This window comes from Staurois parvus, unplaced genomic scaffold (genome assembly GCF_062004578.1).
Source record: "Staurois parvus isolate SC_StPar_1 unplaced genomic scaffold, SC_StPar_1.0 ptg000025l, whole genome shotgun sequence".
Classification (NCBI taxonomy): domain Eukaryota; kingdom Metazoa; phylum Chordata; class Amphibia; order Anura; family Ranidae; genus Staurois; species Staurois parvus.
Window position 1 is genome coordinate 2,157,003 of NW_028317821.1, and position 13,387 is coordinate 2,170,389.

General features: G+C 42.5%; 1 protein-coding gene across 1 annotated transcript in view; it reads right to left on the bottom strand.

Annotated features, from left to right (window-relative positions):
* Positions 1-5,902: 5,902 nt before the first annotated feature.
* Positions 5,903-13,387, bottom strand: part of LOC149471172 (eukaryotic translation initiation factor 4E-like) — a 28,752-nt gene continuing 21,267 nt past the window's right edge. Inside the window, exons 5-7 of the mRNA XM_089652730.1 lie at positions 12,802-12,915; positions 8,725-8,864; positions 5,903-6,096 (exon numbers count right to left, since the gene is read on the bottom strand). Coding sequence (XP_089508856.1) covers positions 5,982-6,096; positions 8,725-8,864; positions 12,802-12,915 — 369 coding nt within the window. The 3' untranslated portion in view covers positions 5,903-5,981. The remainder of the gene's footprint in view (positions 6,097-8,724; positions 8,865-12,801; positions 12,916-13,387) is intronic.

Consider the following 13,387-nt stretch of genomic DNA (forward strand, 5'->3'; position numbering starts at 1 on the left):
GCTGGATTGAATGAGGGCTCAGGTAAGTAAAAGGGGAGAGAGAATCAAAACCAATGCCTAAGCATTTTTTACCTTAATACAAGGAATGCATTAAGGTTAAACAATGTTTAGGATTTAGAACCTCTGGAAGCTTGGAGAATAAAACCTAGAAGCTGACTGACTACCATGCACAGCTGCACCAATTTTAGTAAATCCCCCCTATGTGTCCATAGAGCACTGCTCAGCCCCACCCTCATTCCTCCCTCACTGGGTGTCATTGAGCCAATGAGGAGGGAGAGAGCAGAGGGAGCTTCTGCTCTTGTGTACATCACCGAATCGAGATCAGGCTCAGGCAAGTATAAGGAGGGAAACTGCACTTTTTAATGCATTCTCTGCACGAAAGGTCCCAATAAAAAAAAAAAAAAAAAACACACCCCTTCAGGTTTTAGAACACCCCCCCCCCCCCCCCACACACACACACACACACACACACACACACACACACTGGGCAGTACATCCTCCAAATCCAACCCATTCGAGTAAATTGGCCTCACTGCAACAGCACAGTGCATGCAGTTGCAGCATGATGGGTTGGCATTTTCTGGGTTAAAACAGGCAGTGAAAAGGCAACATATAAATACCCCTGAAAAGCAATCTACCATGGATCACTTTTCAAAGGGGTAGCAAGGGCTGCTGCATATCAGAACAAGCCCTAAGGGTTATAACCCCTGCCTGTTTTTGTTGTGGTCCTCATCTATGTCCCATTGGGGAGATTTCTCTTCACTTTTTCCATAGGATAAAACAGGGAGTGAGAAGAAATCCCTCAAAAGTAAGGAAATCTCTGGTTGCTCCCGTTAGAAGATTTCCACATTTCCTGTTCTGGGGGCAAACCAGATTTTGGGATTTTCTTTTACTTTCAGTGAGAAAGGACAAAAAAAAAGTGTGAATATACCTTACGGGGACACAGACAGCAATACAAACCTGACAGGTGTTCTAACACCTCTCTATCTAAAACGAAAAAAAGGTATTCCTCTAGACAGACATTAAAAGGAGAATCTTTTTTGGCCATACTTCTCATGTCGGTCACAGGACTGCAGTTACTTTCCCTCTCCTGTGACCCAGAATCAACCTACAGCAAGCTATAACCCATTGTCAGCTGATGTGACAGAGCTACTCTAGGGTCTGGAAAGATCCTGACAATTTTGTTGGGATCCACCCAGCTGCCTGGTAGTTGGCTCCACCTCTCAGCGAACAGCTGAAGCCAACTGAGGCCACCTCTTCTCCAGTGAGCGCTGGAGGGGCCGAGCACAAAGCAGTGATTGACAATCACTGCTTTCCAGTCCAAGTAGACCGAGAACTCGCTCAGTTCTCGGTCTCAGAGCCAACATGGTACCGCTGCAGCATCACACCAATGCTGCACATAGAGGGGAGTATATACCGTATGAAAAAGAAAGAAAAATATATATTGAAGCGCTCCTGAAAACCCAGAAAAATCTATTAAAAAAAAGTGTGCAATTAATATTTCTACATAATCCTAATAAAAATATCTGAATCACAACATTAAACACATACAGTGAATCAATTACCAATGCATAAACAAACATATCCATGCAATAAATACATGTGCACATTATATACCATTAGTGCGAATAAGTGTTCTAAAAACAAGTGACATGCGTGCAAGTCATACAATGTCCTAAAATTTGATTTCTTCTGTGAAAAAGTCCATAAAAAAAAAAAAAAAAAAAAAATTCCAACTGAATAAATATATTATCTTCACTGTGACCAATAATCCATTCATTGTGTAATCAAACACCACCATAGTGCACAAATGGGTGTGCCCTCACCTTCTAGGTTGGACACAAAATATAAACAGGAGGCTAGACAGTGCTTTAAATCTCTCCACCACTTCAAGTCTCTCAAAATTTCAGTCACTTATTTAACACGTTTCTCTTAATGGATCGCTCATAGAATAGAAACAGAAGAAATCCCCATAGTGTAAAACTGCATTGTTTATTAATATAAAGAAAAACATTGCACACACGTTAGCGTTTCTTTAAAATGACATCAACACACAGTAACACAGCCTTGAAGCCAAGATGGGGCCTAAGCTCCACCAATGTGATGTCACTTAGCTTAGCGTGGCAACCATACTGGACTTCCTCAAAGGCTGAACCTTTGTGTTTTTATGGCCCAGGCCAAAATGATGTGTCATACTCTAGCAGCCCCCTGTGATAACCTTGTCACACATTCCAGCAAGCCACAGGAACCCATCCACAGAACAGCAGAGGGCTGGGCTGTCTGAATCTGGAAGAGGAAGCCAGCTGAAGAGGACCTAGATGGAGGCATGGGGCAGAAGCTCTGACACCCTAACAGTGGATCACTACAGGAGAGTGCTGGATTCGCTAGGCGGGCAAGTACCAGGGGCGGACTGACAACTCATGGGGCCCCCGGGCAATAGGGGATCATGGGGCCTGTGTCCTTGCCCAAACTCAAAAAGCCTATGAAGAAAAAAAAAAAAAAAGTGTACCAGGGGCATCTCATGGGGCCCCCTACTGACCCCGGACCGTGCCAGTTTCCAAATGGTCAGTCCGCCCCTGGTAAGTACTGTGTTTTTTTTACTAGAAAACCCTGTAAAAGTTGGGTACTTTCTAGAGCCTGGACCAGCTGAGTGAAGTCAGCCAACAGCTGGCTTTAGCTTGCTGTTGGCTGAAAATGGGTCACATGAATGCAGAACGAACTGCACTTCGGTGATCCATAGAAGTGTAGACAAAAGAGCTTTAGCCATACTTCTCCTTTAATGGAGCAATGGTAGGGTTACAAGGACAATTTTTAATAGTTTCTACCACTTCATTAAAATTGCAGCACTGTGCAGCTGTGGGAGATCAATTGCACTACTAAAATAGCTTACATAAAATACATTTGATACAAATATATCCATTCATCTCCTAAGACTTTAGTAATGCAGCTGAATAATCACCCCGTAGCTTTAACCCAAGGAGGTAATTACTCTTCAGGCACCGCAGCTTGTTGATTTCTTTTTTTTTTTTTTTTTAATAGAGACTGCCACATTACAGTGTTGGTCTTGTCATATTTAGCAGCATAATCAACAAAACAGATTCTGATAGCAATTTTTTTGGTATGTTACATTACATGTACTTACTGCAGAAGAGCCCCAAGTATTATTCTCAGAATTCTGACTTTTAATCTCAGAATTTTAATCAATTTCAGGATGGTCCCAGTGCAATCCCACAATTTACAACACTTTTATTTAACGAAAAAAAAAAATTAAATACAAACTTGGGCTGGTTCACACAATGTCGGCACATGAATCCCAGAAGAACGTGATGTGCGTTCCTGTGTGAATCAGACTGCATGCAACACACTCTGATCTGCAGCGGGTGTCAATATGAGGTTAACGATATCCAAAACACAAATTTCAAATGCAGTGTGCAGCCCCTCCCTTGCCTGCACCAGATGGCAGAATACTTTTGTATCATGCAATCCAGTTGCAGTGCGTTTTCAAAAGCCGTGCATGCACTACTTTTGGTGTGGTGCAGTGCGATTTTAGCCCATTCAAAATTAATAAGTCTAAATTGCACGGCACAGAACTGCGGTTCAAATGAATTGGCTGCTGTGCCCATGCAATCGCAGACCGCAAACCCACACAGGTGTGAGCCTAGGGTAAAACAAATCTGTGGCGTATGGCTATTAGCAGCTCTGTATTCTCCTAAAAATAGCATTCACACAGAGGTTAAAAAAATATCAAGGGGAAAATTTGTTTATAGCTACAAGTCTCTCTTGAAAGCTGTGATATGATTGGTTCATAAGCAAATAGTTACTTTCTGCCACTCTTATACAAAAGCAGTTTTGTTTTCCAGAATGATCTGGTCCATATGAAATAGGAAATACAGAACATGGACTTAAAGAAGCTCTTCGTGGGTCAATCTTGGGTCTTCTTGAATTTGGGTCAAATGTTGTGTTTGGCAACTGGTTATTCCCATATTGCAGACATCTTCACCCTCACAATTTTAGGGGTAACATTTATAACTGCATTTGCTAAAATGTCAATTACTGTTGTGATTAAGGCACAAGTGTGTTTCTAGTCTAGATTGCAGATCCATAAAAAAGTTGAAATTGGTATAAATGTGTGGCCAGTTGTACCAAATAAAAATAAACATGATGTTAATCAGTATTCAGTCCTCCCTCCTTCATTCCTTATCTTGTATTCACAACCAGGCACCACCCAGTGACTACCCCGACAGCATAGATTAGCTATGTTTACATATACACGAATGTGACACTCTGATATGAGGTCTTGGGTTCTTGTAATGTCCTCCATCAATACAGCATCATTTCTGGATCCTGACCGATACAGTGACACACAACACAAGTTGTGTAAATCTCCAAAAATGCTTTGGAGATGGAGCCCTTCAATTAGTCTACTTTTCCAGGCTTCCTCTCAAAATTCTTATACTTTAGTATATGTCCCCCTCCAAAAAAAAATAAATAAATAAATAAATCCACCACACATCCATAGGAGTTAGGTTAGGTGAACATAGGGGCCTTTCAATGCTTCCATGATGCTAGATCCAGTGGGAAGGTTTTGTCAAGGTAACTCTCTGCACCAAAGAAAAATGAGAAGGAGCCCCATTATGTTTGGTATAGGATATAGAACACACACACACACACACACACACACACACACACACACACACACACACGTCATCAGCAGGACCACCTACATACTGTAGGCGTAATGCGCATTGCAGCCTGGTCTGACCTCAGATAGTGTTTTTTCTGAAGCCCTCCTAAGCTCCTCCTTGGCTCTGTAGGCTAGTCAAAATTGCCTGTCTGTGCCCACCTGTTGTCACAATAGCCGTGTTCTGCTCACATATCAATATTGCCCATTTACTTCAACAAAATGGTGGCCATTCGAACATGAACACAGACTCCCTGTTGCATAAATTTCAATGAGATGGGTAAAAGATAGCTTCAGCTCCTGTTCTTCCCCTGTAGAGAAGTCTTCGATGCATTTCACCCTTTTGGTAGGTATTCGCAAAGCTCTATGAATAAGCCCCAAAAAGGGCAAACACATCTGAAGAGGAGTTCTGTACAGGTGGAGAACAGGAGCTGAAGCCATCTTTAACCCATCTTTCACATTTATGCAATAGGAAGTCAGCATCTCCAGACACCATTTTGTTGAAGTCTACTAGAGTCTTACAAGTCAATCCTGTATTTTGCACCAGTCTATTCACATGCTGATCCGAATGATGCAGTTTTGGGGTGTTTTCTAGTGGTACCATTTTCATTGTATTGCCCATTTACTGCCACACAACATTTGTACTGTTTGTTGCCTGTGTATTGTATATAATTGCCCATTTGCGGGTCCACATTTAGCAGTGAATACTTTTTGCCTACGTTCTGTAAAGTTTACATTATTTTTACTGCAATTCAATCCCCCACACGCCTGTCACCATCAAAAGGATGCCACTATTTCTTTGGTTGAACTGGATGGATTTGTCTATATACTATAACTATTATCGTCATGCTCCACCACAGTGCACTACATGCAATGCTAAATTTTTTAAAGCCATTTTATCCCCTTGTTTTACCACAGCACATATGCAACATTGTTGAAACCTGACTGTATATACACAACATTCATATAAAAAAGGGGTTCTGCAATGGACATCTCCCTGACAGGTTTCATTTATTTGAAGGGACCACTATATAAAAAAGACACACTTAGGTCTTTAATACTGGCCAGTATGTATATATGTCCAGATATTTTTTTTTATGTATCTGGTTATTAGGTCACATTAATATGTATACAGTACATGTAAAGTCCTCATGCAAAGGAGGACAAAGGGTGGGAAAAAAACCCTACAATTTTGTTTTGTTTTTTTTATTTGCTCAAAAAATAAATTAAACATCCTTGTTTACCACAATAACGAAAGTGTGTGCACAGCATTTGAGATTTGTGGAAATATGGAGAGTCTTCAAACCACAAACTTGTTCTTGGTAAGAGAACTGCTCTTTGTGGCTGTATCTGCATGTGCTTGATAACCAATGACTGCCTTGGAGGACAGGCCCAGTCTCTCCTTATAAACACGGCTGAAAAATAAAAAGGAAGAAGGGTACTTTAACTAAACAGTAGCATTTTATCAGATCTCATTCCCATAATGAACTTAGTCACACCTGCTGAACATACAAAATCTGCATATTTGTTTAATTAGACACAAGGGTAGAGAAGCATTGGAAGACTGGCAATCCATAGGACTGCAGGATCCCTCTGGTGAGCTCCATCTAGAAGAGGATTTTATTTTCCTCCCCACCTTCACAGTGGTGTAACAAACCAGCTACCATTTAGCATAATGCCTGGTACACGCAGTAGGTTTCTATTCGTTCAACCAAGCAGGCTGAACGAAAAAAAACAAACAAAAAAACAAAAAACCTGAAGGTTTCTGTGCCAACTATACATTGTCAGTACAGTGATCTCCCCACTGTGCTATTATTTTGGTTCTCCATCATGCTCCTTTGGACAGCAGCAGGAGGGTTACCCCTTTTTGTCATACAAAAGAAAAAAAAAGGGGGGGGGGTCTGAACTAAAGATTCTGTACCAAGAAGGGGCTATCAAGTTGGTCTGAGGAAGGTTTAGGGCCAAGGTCGGCACCTTGTAGATTGCGATCTACTGGCCAACCACAGGCAGGTGACCAGTAGATTGTGAATGTCTCCCTGCCTTGCTGACCAAGAGCTTTTCCCCGGAGCAGCACAAGCAGGAACAGACTGACCATTTGGAAACTCAGGCACTGCCCGAGGGCCCGGGGTAAGTAGCGGGCCCCATGAGATGCCCCTGGTATCTTTTTCATAGGCTTTGAGTTTTGGCAAGGACACAGGGGCCCCATGATCCCCTATTGCTCGGGGGCCCAATGAGTTGTCAGTCCGCCCCTGAGCACAAGCGAACGCTCTGCCAATCCTAGAATGTAGAACTAGCTCCCGCCCCACAGCCACACGTATGCAAGGAGTGAGGGCTGCCTCTGGAATAGTTTGGGCTCTTTTCCCAAACATGCCCAAGGTCTTACTGTAATCTATTTGAAATTTGACACTTGAATCTCCGCCCTATTAACCATGTTCCTGCAAAGTTGCAGATAGTGCAACTTCCAAGTGATATGAAGATCATTGTTCCCTTTGCTCTCTGCACTCAACAGCCCTCTCGAATTGATCCTTGGATCATTGGCCAATTCTACCTATCAGTCCTAGTAAGGTAGGCTCTCATCACACCACACGCTGACCCCCCTGTAGCGTACCCTCCCGAGCCCTGACAGCACAGCTAATCCTTAGGCTGCAGTGGCAGGCCCTACCCTTCTGAACCCCCTGTCCTGCACCCTCCTGAGCCCCCCCTGTTCTCTGCCCTGCTAACCCATGACCACCTTACCCCTGTCCTCCGCCTTACTGATCCATATTCTCTGCCGTTCATACTGCAGACCTCTGTACACTTCCCTTCATACTACTTACAGTACATTGGTCAGAAATAAGACCAGACAGCCTGGCCTGTAGCTAGTTGAGCAAATCAGCCTGCAGTATCAAATGTTCTGCTTATATGATGAACTCTGCCATCAGACTTATAGGGGTGACCAATTACTCCCCAGACAGGAGAAAAAAAAAATAAAATAAAATTGTGAATGATAGTTTCTTACTAAAAAGGTAGATGGAGTTTACATTTTCAGTGACAGTTTTATTAGATCTTTCCAAGTTTTCTTCATGTAGTCTAATTTTATTGAGGGCTTGCTAGTCTCTCACAGATGCACCTCAAAATTTCCATTCTCCTGCTAGCATGATCTAAGTGTACAATCTAAACGCACACGTTCCTGCATTAAAAATGGCTGTGTGTATAAATGGGTGCTGGAACCGAACAGAATCAGCAAGGGAGTATGTCACCAGCACACGGAGGATCACCAATATGGGTCCAAAAGTTTTAATAAACGATCACATAGTTACAGCAAGGCAACATTTTGCAGTCTCGCAGGACCCCCTTCATCAGGCATGTACCTATGTGATCGTTCATTAAAACTTTTGGACCCATATTGGTGATCCTCTCTGTGCTGGTGACAGTCTCCCTCACTGGCAGATCCAACGCCACCATAAGGCAGCTGGGTAGACAGACGCCAGTGCTCTATGTCTTGGACCTGTGCACCAATCACCCTCTCAATTCCCCCATTCCTCACCCAGTTTACCCGCAGTGTTTTTCGGTCCTCCTTCAGCCTCGGTTTGCAGCGCTGTCCGGGTCTCTCACTAGGGGGAACGTGCAGGCCGGCACTGTGTACATCAACCTCCACTCCCTGACATGCTGGTTCTCATCTGTCAGGTTAGTGATCTGTGCTCCGGCTGCACTTTCTTCCCTGACAATTTCTCCAGTCTATAGATCTTATATTTATTAAATGACAATTTTTTTTAGCCTTTTCAAAAATGGGGGACCCGATTGGAGGCACCTTAAAAATACTGTATTCTTTTCTTAATGTGAAATTTTCCTAGTCTATCCAAAAACATTTTTTGGCTTTAGATATACAATAGCATAAATACATCCACTGCCCTCACCCCTGCTTCGCTCCCAAATTTCCAAAACAATGCCCATCCCTTCCTACAAACCTAGCCTGATCAATCCCAAATTTCCTGGACTGGGAAACATTTATGCCCTTCTCTGGTAATTTGATCTAAAAGAATGATTAACGAGCTAGGACTTACCCAATATAAGTGACAGCCTCTCTGTTTTCCGTCTCTTTGGTCCAGAGTGCTATTTTGTCTCCTTTTGCACGAATGTTAATTACAGCTCCACAGACCTCCTCACTGTATTCATCAAAAGCTTCACCAATAAGACACAACAGCTGAGAATAAAATGGTGAAATATTGATTTTAGATAGCAAGCAATGTATCCAAAAAGCTTTCTGTAAAGAACATTTGGGTACATGGGGGATCTACGGTGTGGGTTTTGCGCAGAATGGCATTCACTAATCAGTGCAGAATTCAACTGCATATGGTGCTCATTAAATCATATAGTAAAGCACTGAATTTTTATATATGAAGAGTCACAACAGAATTGGTCAGTGCAAGATTTCACATCAGCAAAGCAGATGTGTTCATGATTACAGAATGCAGTAGTTTTATTAGCACTATGCTGACTCTAAAAACGTAGCGGACATAGATATTGGTCACGTTGCATATTGATAACAAAAGCATGCCCAACCAAGATAGTTTCTGCAAACAATGTGCAGTAATGTTGAGGATTGTATGATAACTACATAAATAAGTATGGAATTCCATTTTTCAACCTCAATTTCTGAATGAGGTTGAATAGGATTGCATGTTGCTCATGCTTCTGTCTGCATGATCTCCTAGAAATAAAAAGAAAAAATTCCAGAACATTAGCATGTTATGCATAGGTACATTGCTCCAGCTTGGACCAAGTTAACTATGTATAAACCATACCTGGCTGATGCTCCAGGAAACTAGAAATCACTAAAATTAGGCATTGCTACTCCAGTGATCTCCACTTGCTTCTGGGTCCAACATTGAGCCGTTGCTTTCCTGCACTGTGAACACAGGAGGTCGGCCACTTGGCAAAGGCACCATTAATAGAATAAATATAAAGATTCTGACAGCGCTATCACAAAATTATGCTTATATGCAACTCCAAGTTAAAAAAAAAGTATGTTTTTTTTTTTTTTTAAAGAAACTTACCTAGGTGGATGCAGCGTTGGTCAGATGTTACATCTATCCCCTCGACAGCTCTAAGGTTGAGAACTCAGCAATCACATGACCGCTGTTCGCGAAGTTCTCACAGCTGTCTGCTCTAACACCACCAAACCCCCGCCCTGTGCTCACTGGAACTCTGCGCTGTGGAGGGGGAGGGAGCAGGCGCTCAGCAGATCAGAGGCTGAGCCAGGTGTCGCTCCAGACTCTGGGGTGGATCCCAACTTTAAAGTTGGGACCGGCTGAGTGACGGCCCCCTATAGTCCTACACAGCCAGGCAACATGCATGATCACACAGGCTTGCATACAGAGTCAGATCAGTCCTTGTGCATTTTTTTTTTTTTTATGTAGGGTTTGAACTGGGATAGGTCAGGGGTGTACAGGATGCCCAGAGGAACTGATGAACTGAGGACAACTTCCTGGAATGATTTACAAACCTTCACTGCAACACAGTCTCTGTTGGAGAGCTACCCAACCTCTCCCAATGTGCCACCCCAGACCCTAGATAAACTCCGGTTCTTCACCCAGTGATCTGGTGGTATCAGGGGATTCGGTTCCTGTCACTTTAAGTGATAGACAGTCCCAAATAGGTAGCGGATCTGGTTCCCCACCAGAGTGCTCCTTCCCCTATCCACCCAGGGGGAGCAGGGGTACTCACTAAAGATCTTCTCCTGTTCCGCTGGTGGCTGCTACCAGGCCTGTCAGCTGGGCTGCTCCTTCCCTGCCATAAAGGTGGTCCTCACTCAGGGGGGCCAACAAAGCTGTAGAGAATAGGAAAATTCCCAAGGGGCTATCCTGCAGAACCTATCAGCTTCTGACCATCACACCCAGGCTTCTACTCAGCCCTCCTCTCAATCGAACAGTAGCTTCCCCTAGCTTACTAGGGAAGGGTCTCGGTCTCTCCCTCTTAAAAACATTTAGATTTTTTTTCACACAAATAGAGCTTTAATTTGGTGACATTTGATCACCACTGGATTATTTTTTGTAATAAAAAAAAAAAAAAAAAAAAAATTTATAGAAAAAAAAAAAATTATATATATATATATATATATATATATATATATATATATATATATATATATATATATATATATATATATATATATATATATATACATACATACATACATACATACATACACACTTTTTTTGCTTTCTGCTATAAAAAAAAAAAAAAAAAAAAAAAATATATCCAATAATAATTCGAAAACCTGTAGCAGAAAAAAAAAAAAAAAAAAAAAAAAAAATTATGAAGACATTTAGATTTTTTTGTTTGCATGAAAAGGTATAGAGTCTACAAACTATGGTATATGCACTAGAATATTTTTACAACTAATGGCGATGATCAGCGACTTATAAAATGGGACTTTGCGAGTGTGGCGGGCAATCCAACACTGCCCAACTGCCAATGACATTAATATAGTGATCAGGGATAATAATATACCGTCATTGTATTAATGACACTGGCTGGGAAGGAATTAACATCTAAGGCGATCAAGGGGTTACCAACACAGAGGTCACATACCTCGTTAAGGAGCCTGACGTGTAGAGGAAGGCTTCTCGTACAGCTCCAACTCAGGGGCCACTGAAGGAACAGCAACCATGAGAGCGCGGTGGGGTATGAGTGCCTGATCAGTCCACTAATCTGCAGAGGAATAGCTGAAAGGATGCCAGGAGTGAAGCAGCAGTATGTAGGCAAACGTAACTGCAGAGCAGGCTAGCTGGAGGTGGCGCAGTAGAGCAGGCAGATGACATGGCAGAGCAGGTGAAGCTGGATACAAGGTCAGACGGGCCAGGTCAGTAACAGGCAGGCCGGTCAAGCACAGGCAGAGGCAGGAGAGAGGTCAGGTCACGGGCCAATGTCAGCAGCAGTGAGGCAGATACCGTAGACAGAATCCAAGAAGCAAGCAGAGGTCAGTCCAGGTAGCATTCAAGTGAAGTCAGGATAAGCTGGGTCAATCAGGGGGATCAATACAGGAACAGACACAGGGAGAGCTGCAGATCAGAGAGCAATTCACTAGTGCAGCTTCTGCACTTATATAGGCCAATTAGGCACCAGAATTGGCCAATACGCATTGCCATGTGTACACGCCCGCGCATATGTGTGCTTGCACACAACAGCACGAGCATTCGTGTGCAGCTACGAGCCTCAGCTTTGCCATGGCCAACATGTCCCTAAAAAAAAAAAAAAAAAAAAAAAAAAAAAAAAAAAAAAAAACAGAGCTCTGGGGAGTGATTGGACACAGCCAATCAGCAGATCCCAGCTAAGAAACATTGGCTGGGACTTGCCGACAGGCTCCCGCTGTGTCCAAAACCCTGAGGTAGGCATTGACATACCCGTATGTCATTTTCCCTAGAACTTTCACCTATCTGCGCTACATTGTTACATATCAGCATCATTTCATGATCACGCTGTTAGAATAATCTATGTTTTTTTAAAACTGTGTCAATTAAGATAGCAGCTGCACAATTTACTTGCAGTATATGTTAAATTACCCATATATAGTTTCTGTGGTGAACTTCTGATCTAGTTAACCTTGCCATTAACAAAATGCTTTTTACTTTATGAACATTGGCAAAGCAATCTTTGGTTGGACAAGGTGGAGAGGCAGGGTGGTGAGGTCGCAAATCTTGTTAGTAGTTAGACTGCAAATGGTTAGAACCAGTGCAATAATTGGAACTTGAAGCGGTTAACCTCTTTGACTCTGCAAAAAAGTGAAAGCTGAAAATACATCAATTCCTCTGTTTTGCAACTGTGAACAATTTAACAGATGTCATTCATGTTACAGTAGCTGCTCTGCTCCATTCCAAGCTGTAGACAAGACCGTGTGTCACCTGTTTATCTTAGATCACTTTGTTTTCTCATTGCCCAGTGATATTTTCCACACCATGGGTGCCTTTACATTTGTAGTCAACTGGATTGTTTTATTGTGTATCCTATAGTGTTATCACACCGCTGTCAAACTAACTGAAGGCTATACAGCAGTAAAATGGGACCCACTCATCTTGTGTTTTCAATGGCTACCAGACTCTACAAACAATACATGGTAACTGTACTTGTGCCACACTTACCGTCTCCAGCCAAAGGGTGTCCAAGTCACTGTGCCTTTGTTGCTTGGACAGAGTGATGAGCCATCTCCCCCCTCTTTTGTTCCTACTGTCTTCCCACATGGGTTCAATGCCATCCTGCACATGAAATTACATTTAACAGTATTACATCACTGGCTGTCACAATTAGTCAAAACAGTTGACATTCTCTTAGTTTAGCTCTGGAGAATAACTATTTGGACTGCCCAAGCAGACATTTTTCTGAGAGGGTTTGCAAGTCAACACCTAACTCAAGTGCAAAAAAAAAAAAAAAACCCCACACAAACACACCGCCACTTTGTCTTGGATAAAGATAGTAGGCATTAAAATCCATCTTCATGTTTTTATTGCCACTTGTGTTCTTGTTTCCCAAAAATGTTACCCACTTCCTGCCTATTAATACAAGAAATGTCTCCAACGTATGGGGAAATTACCCATTTAACAGTTGTCACCAGCAGATATACCTACTAGGAGATTTCACCAGGACAGGATGTAAGGGTTAGTATACAGTACCTAATGGGTATACACAGGGGCAGGTTTCTACTTTGGCCTAGATCAGTATGACTGCAAG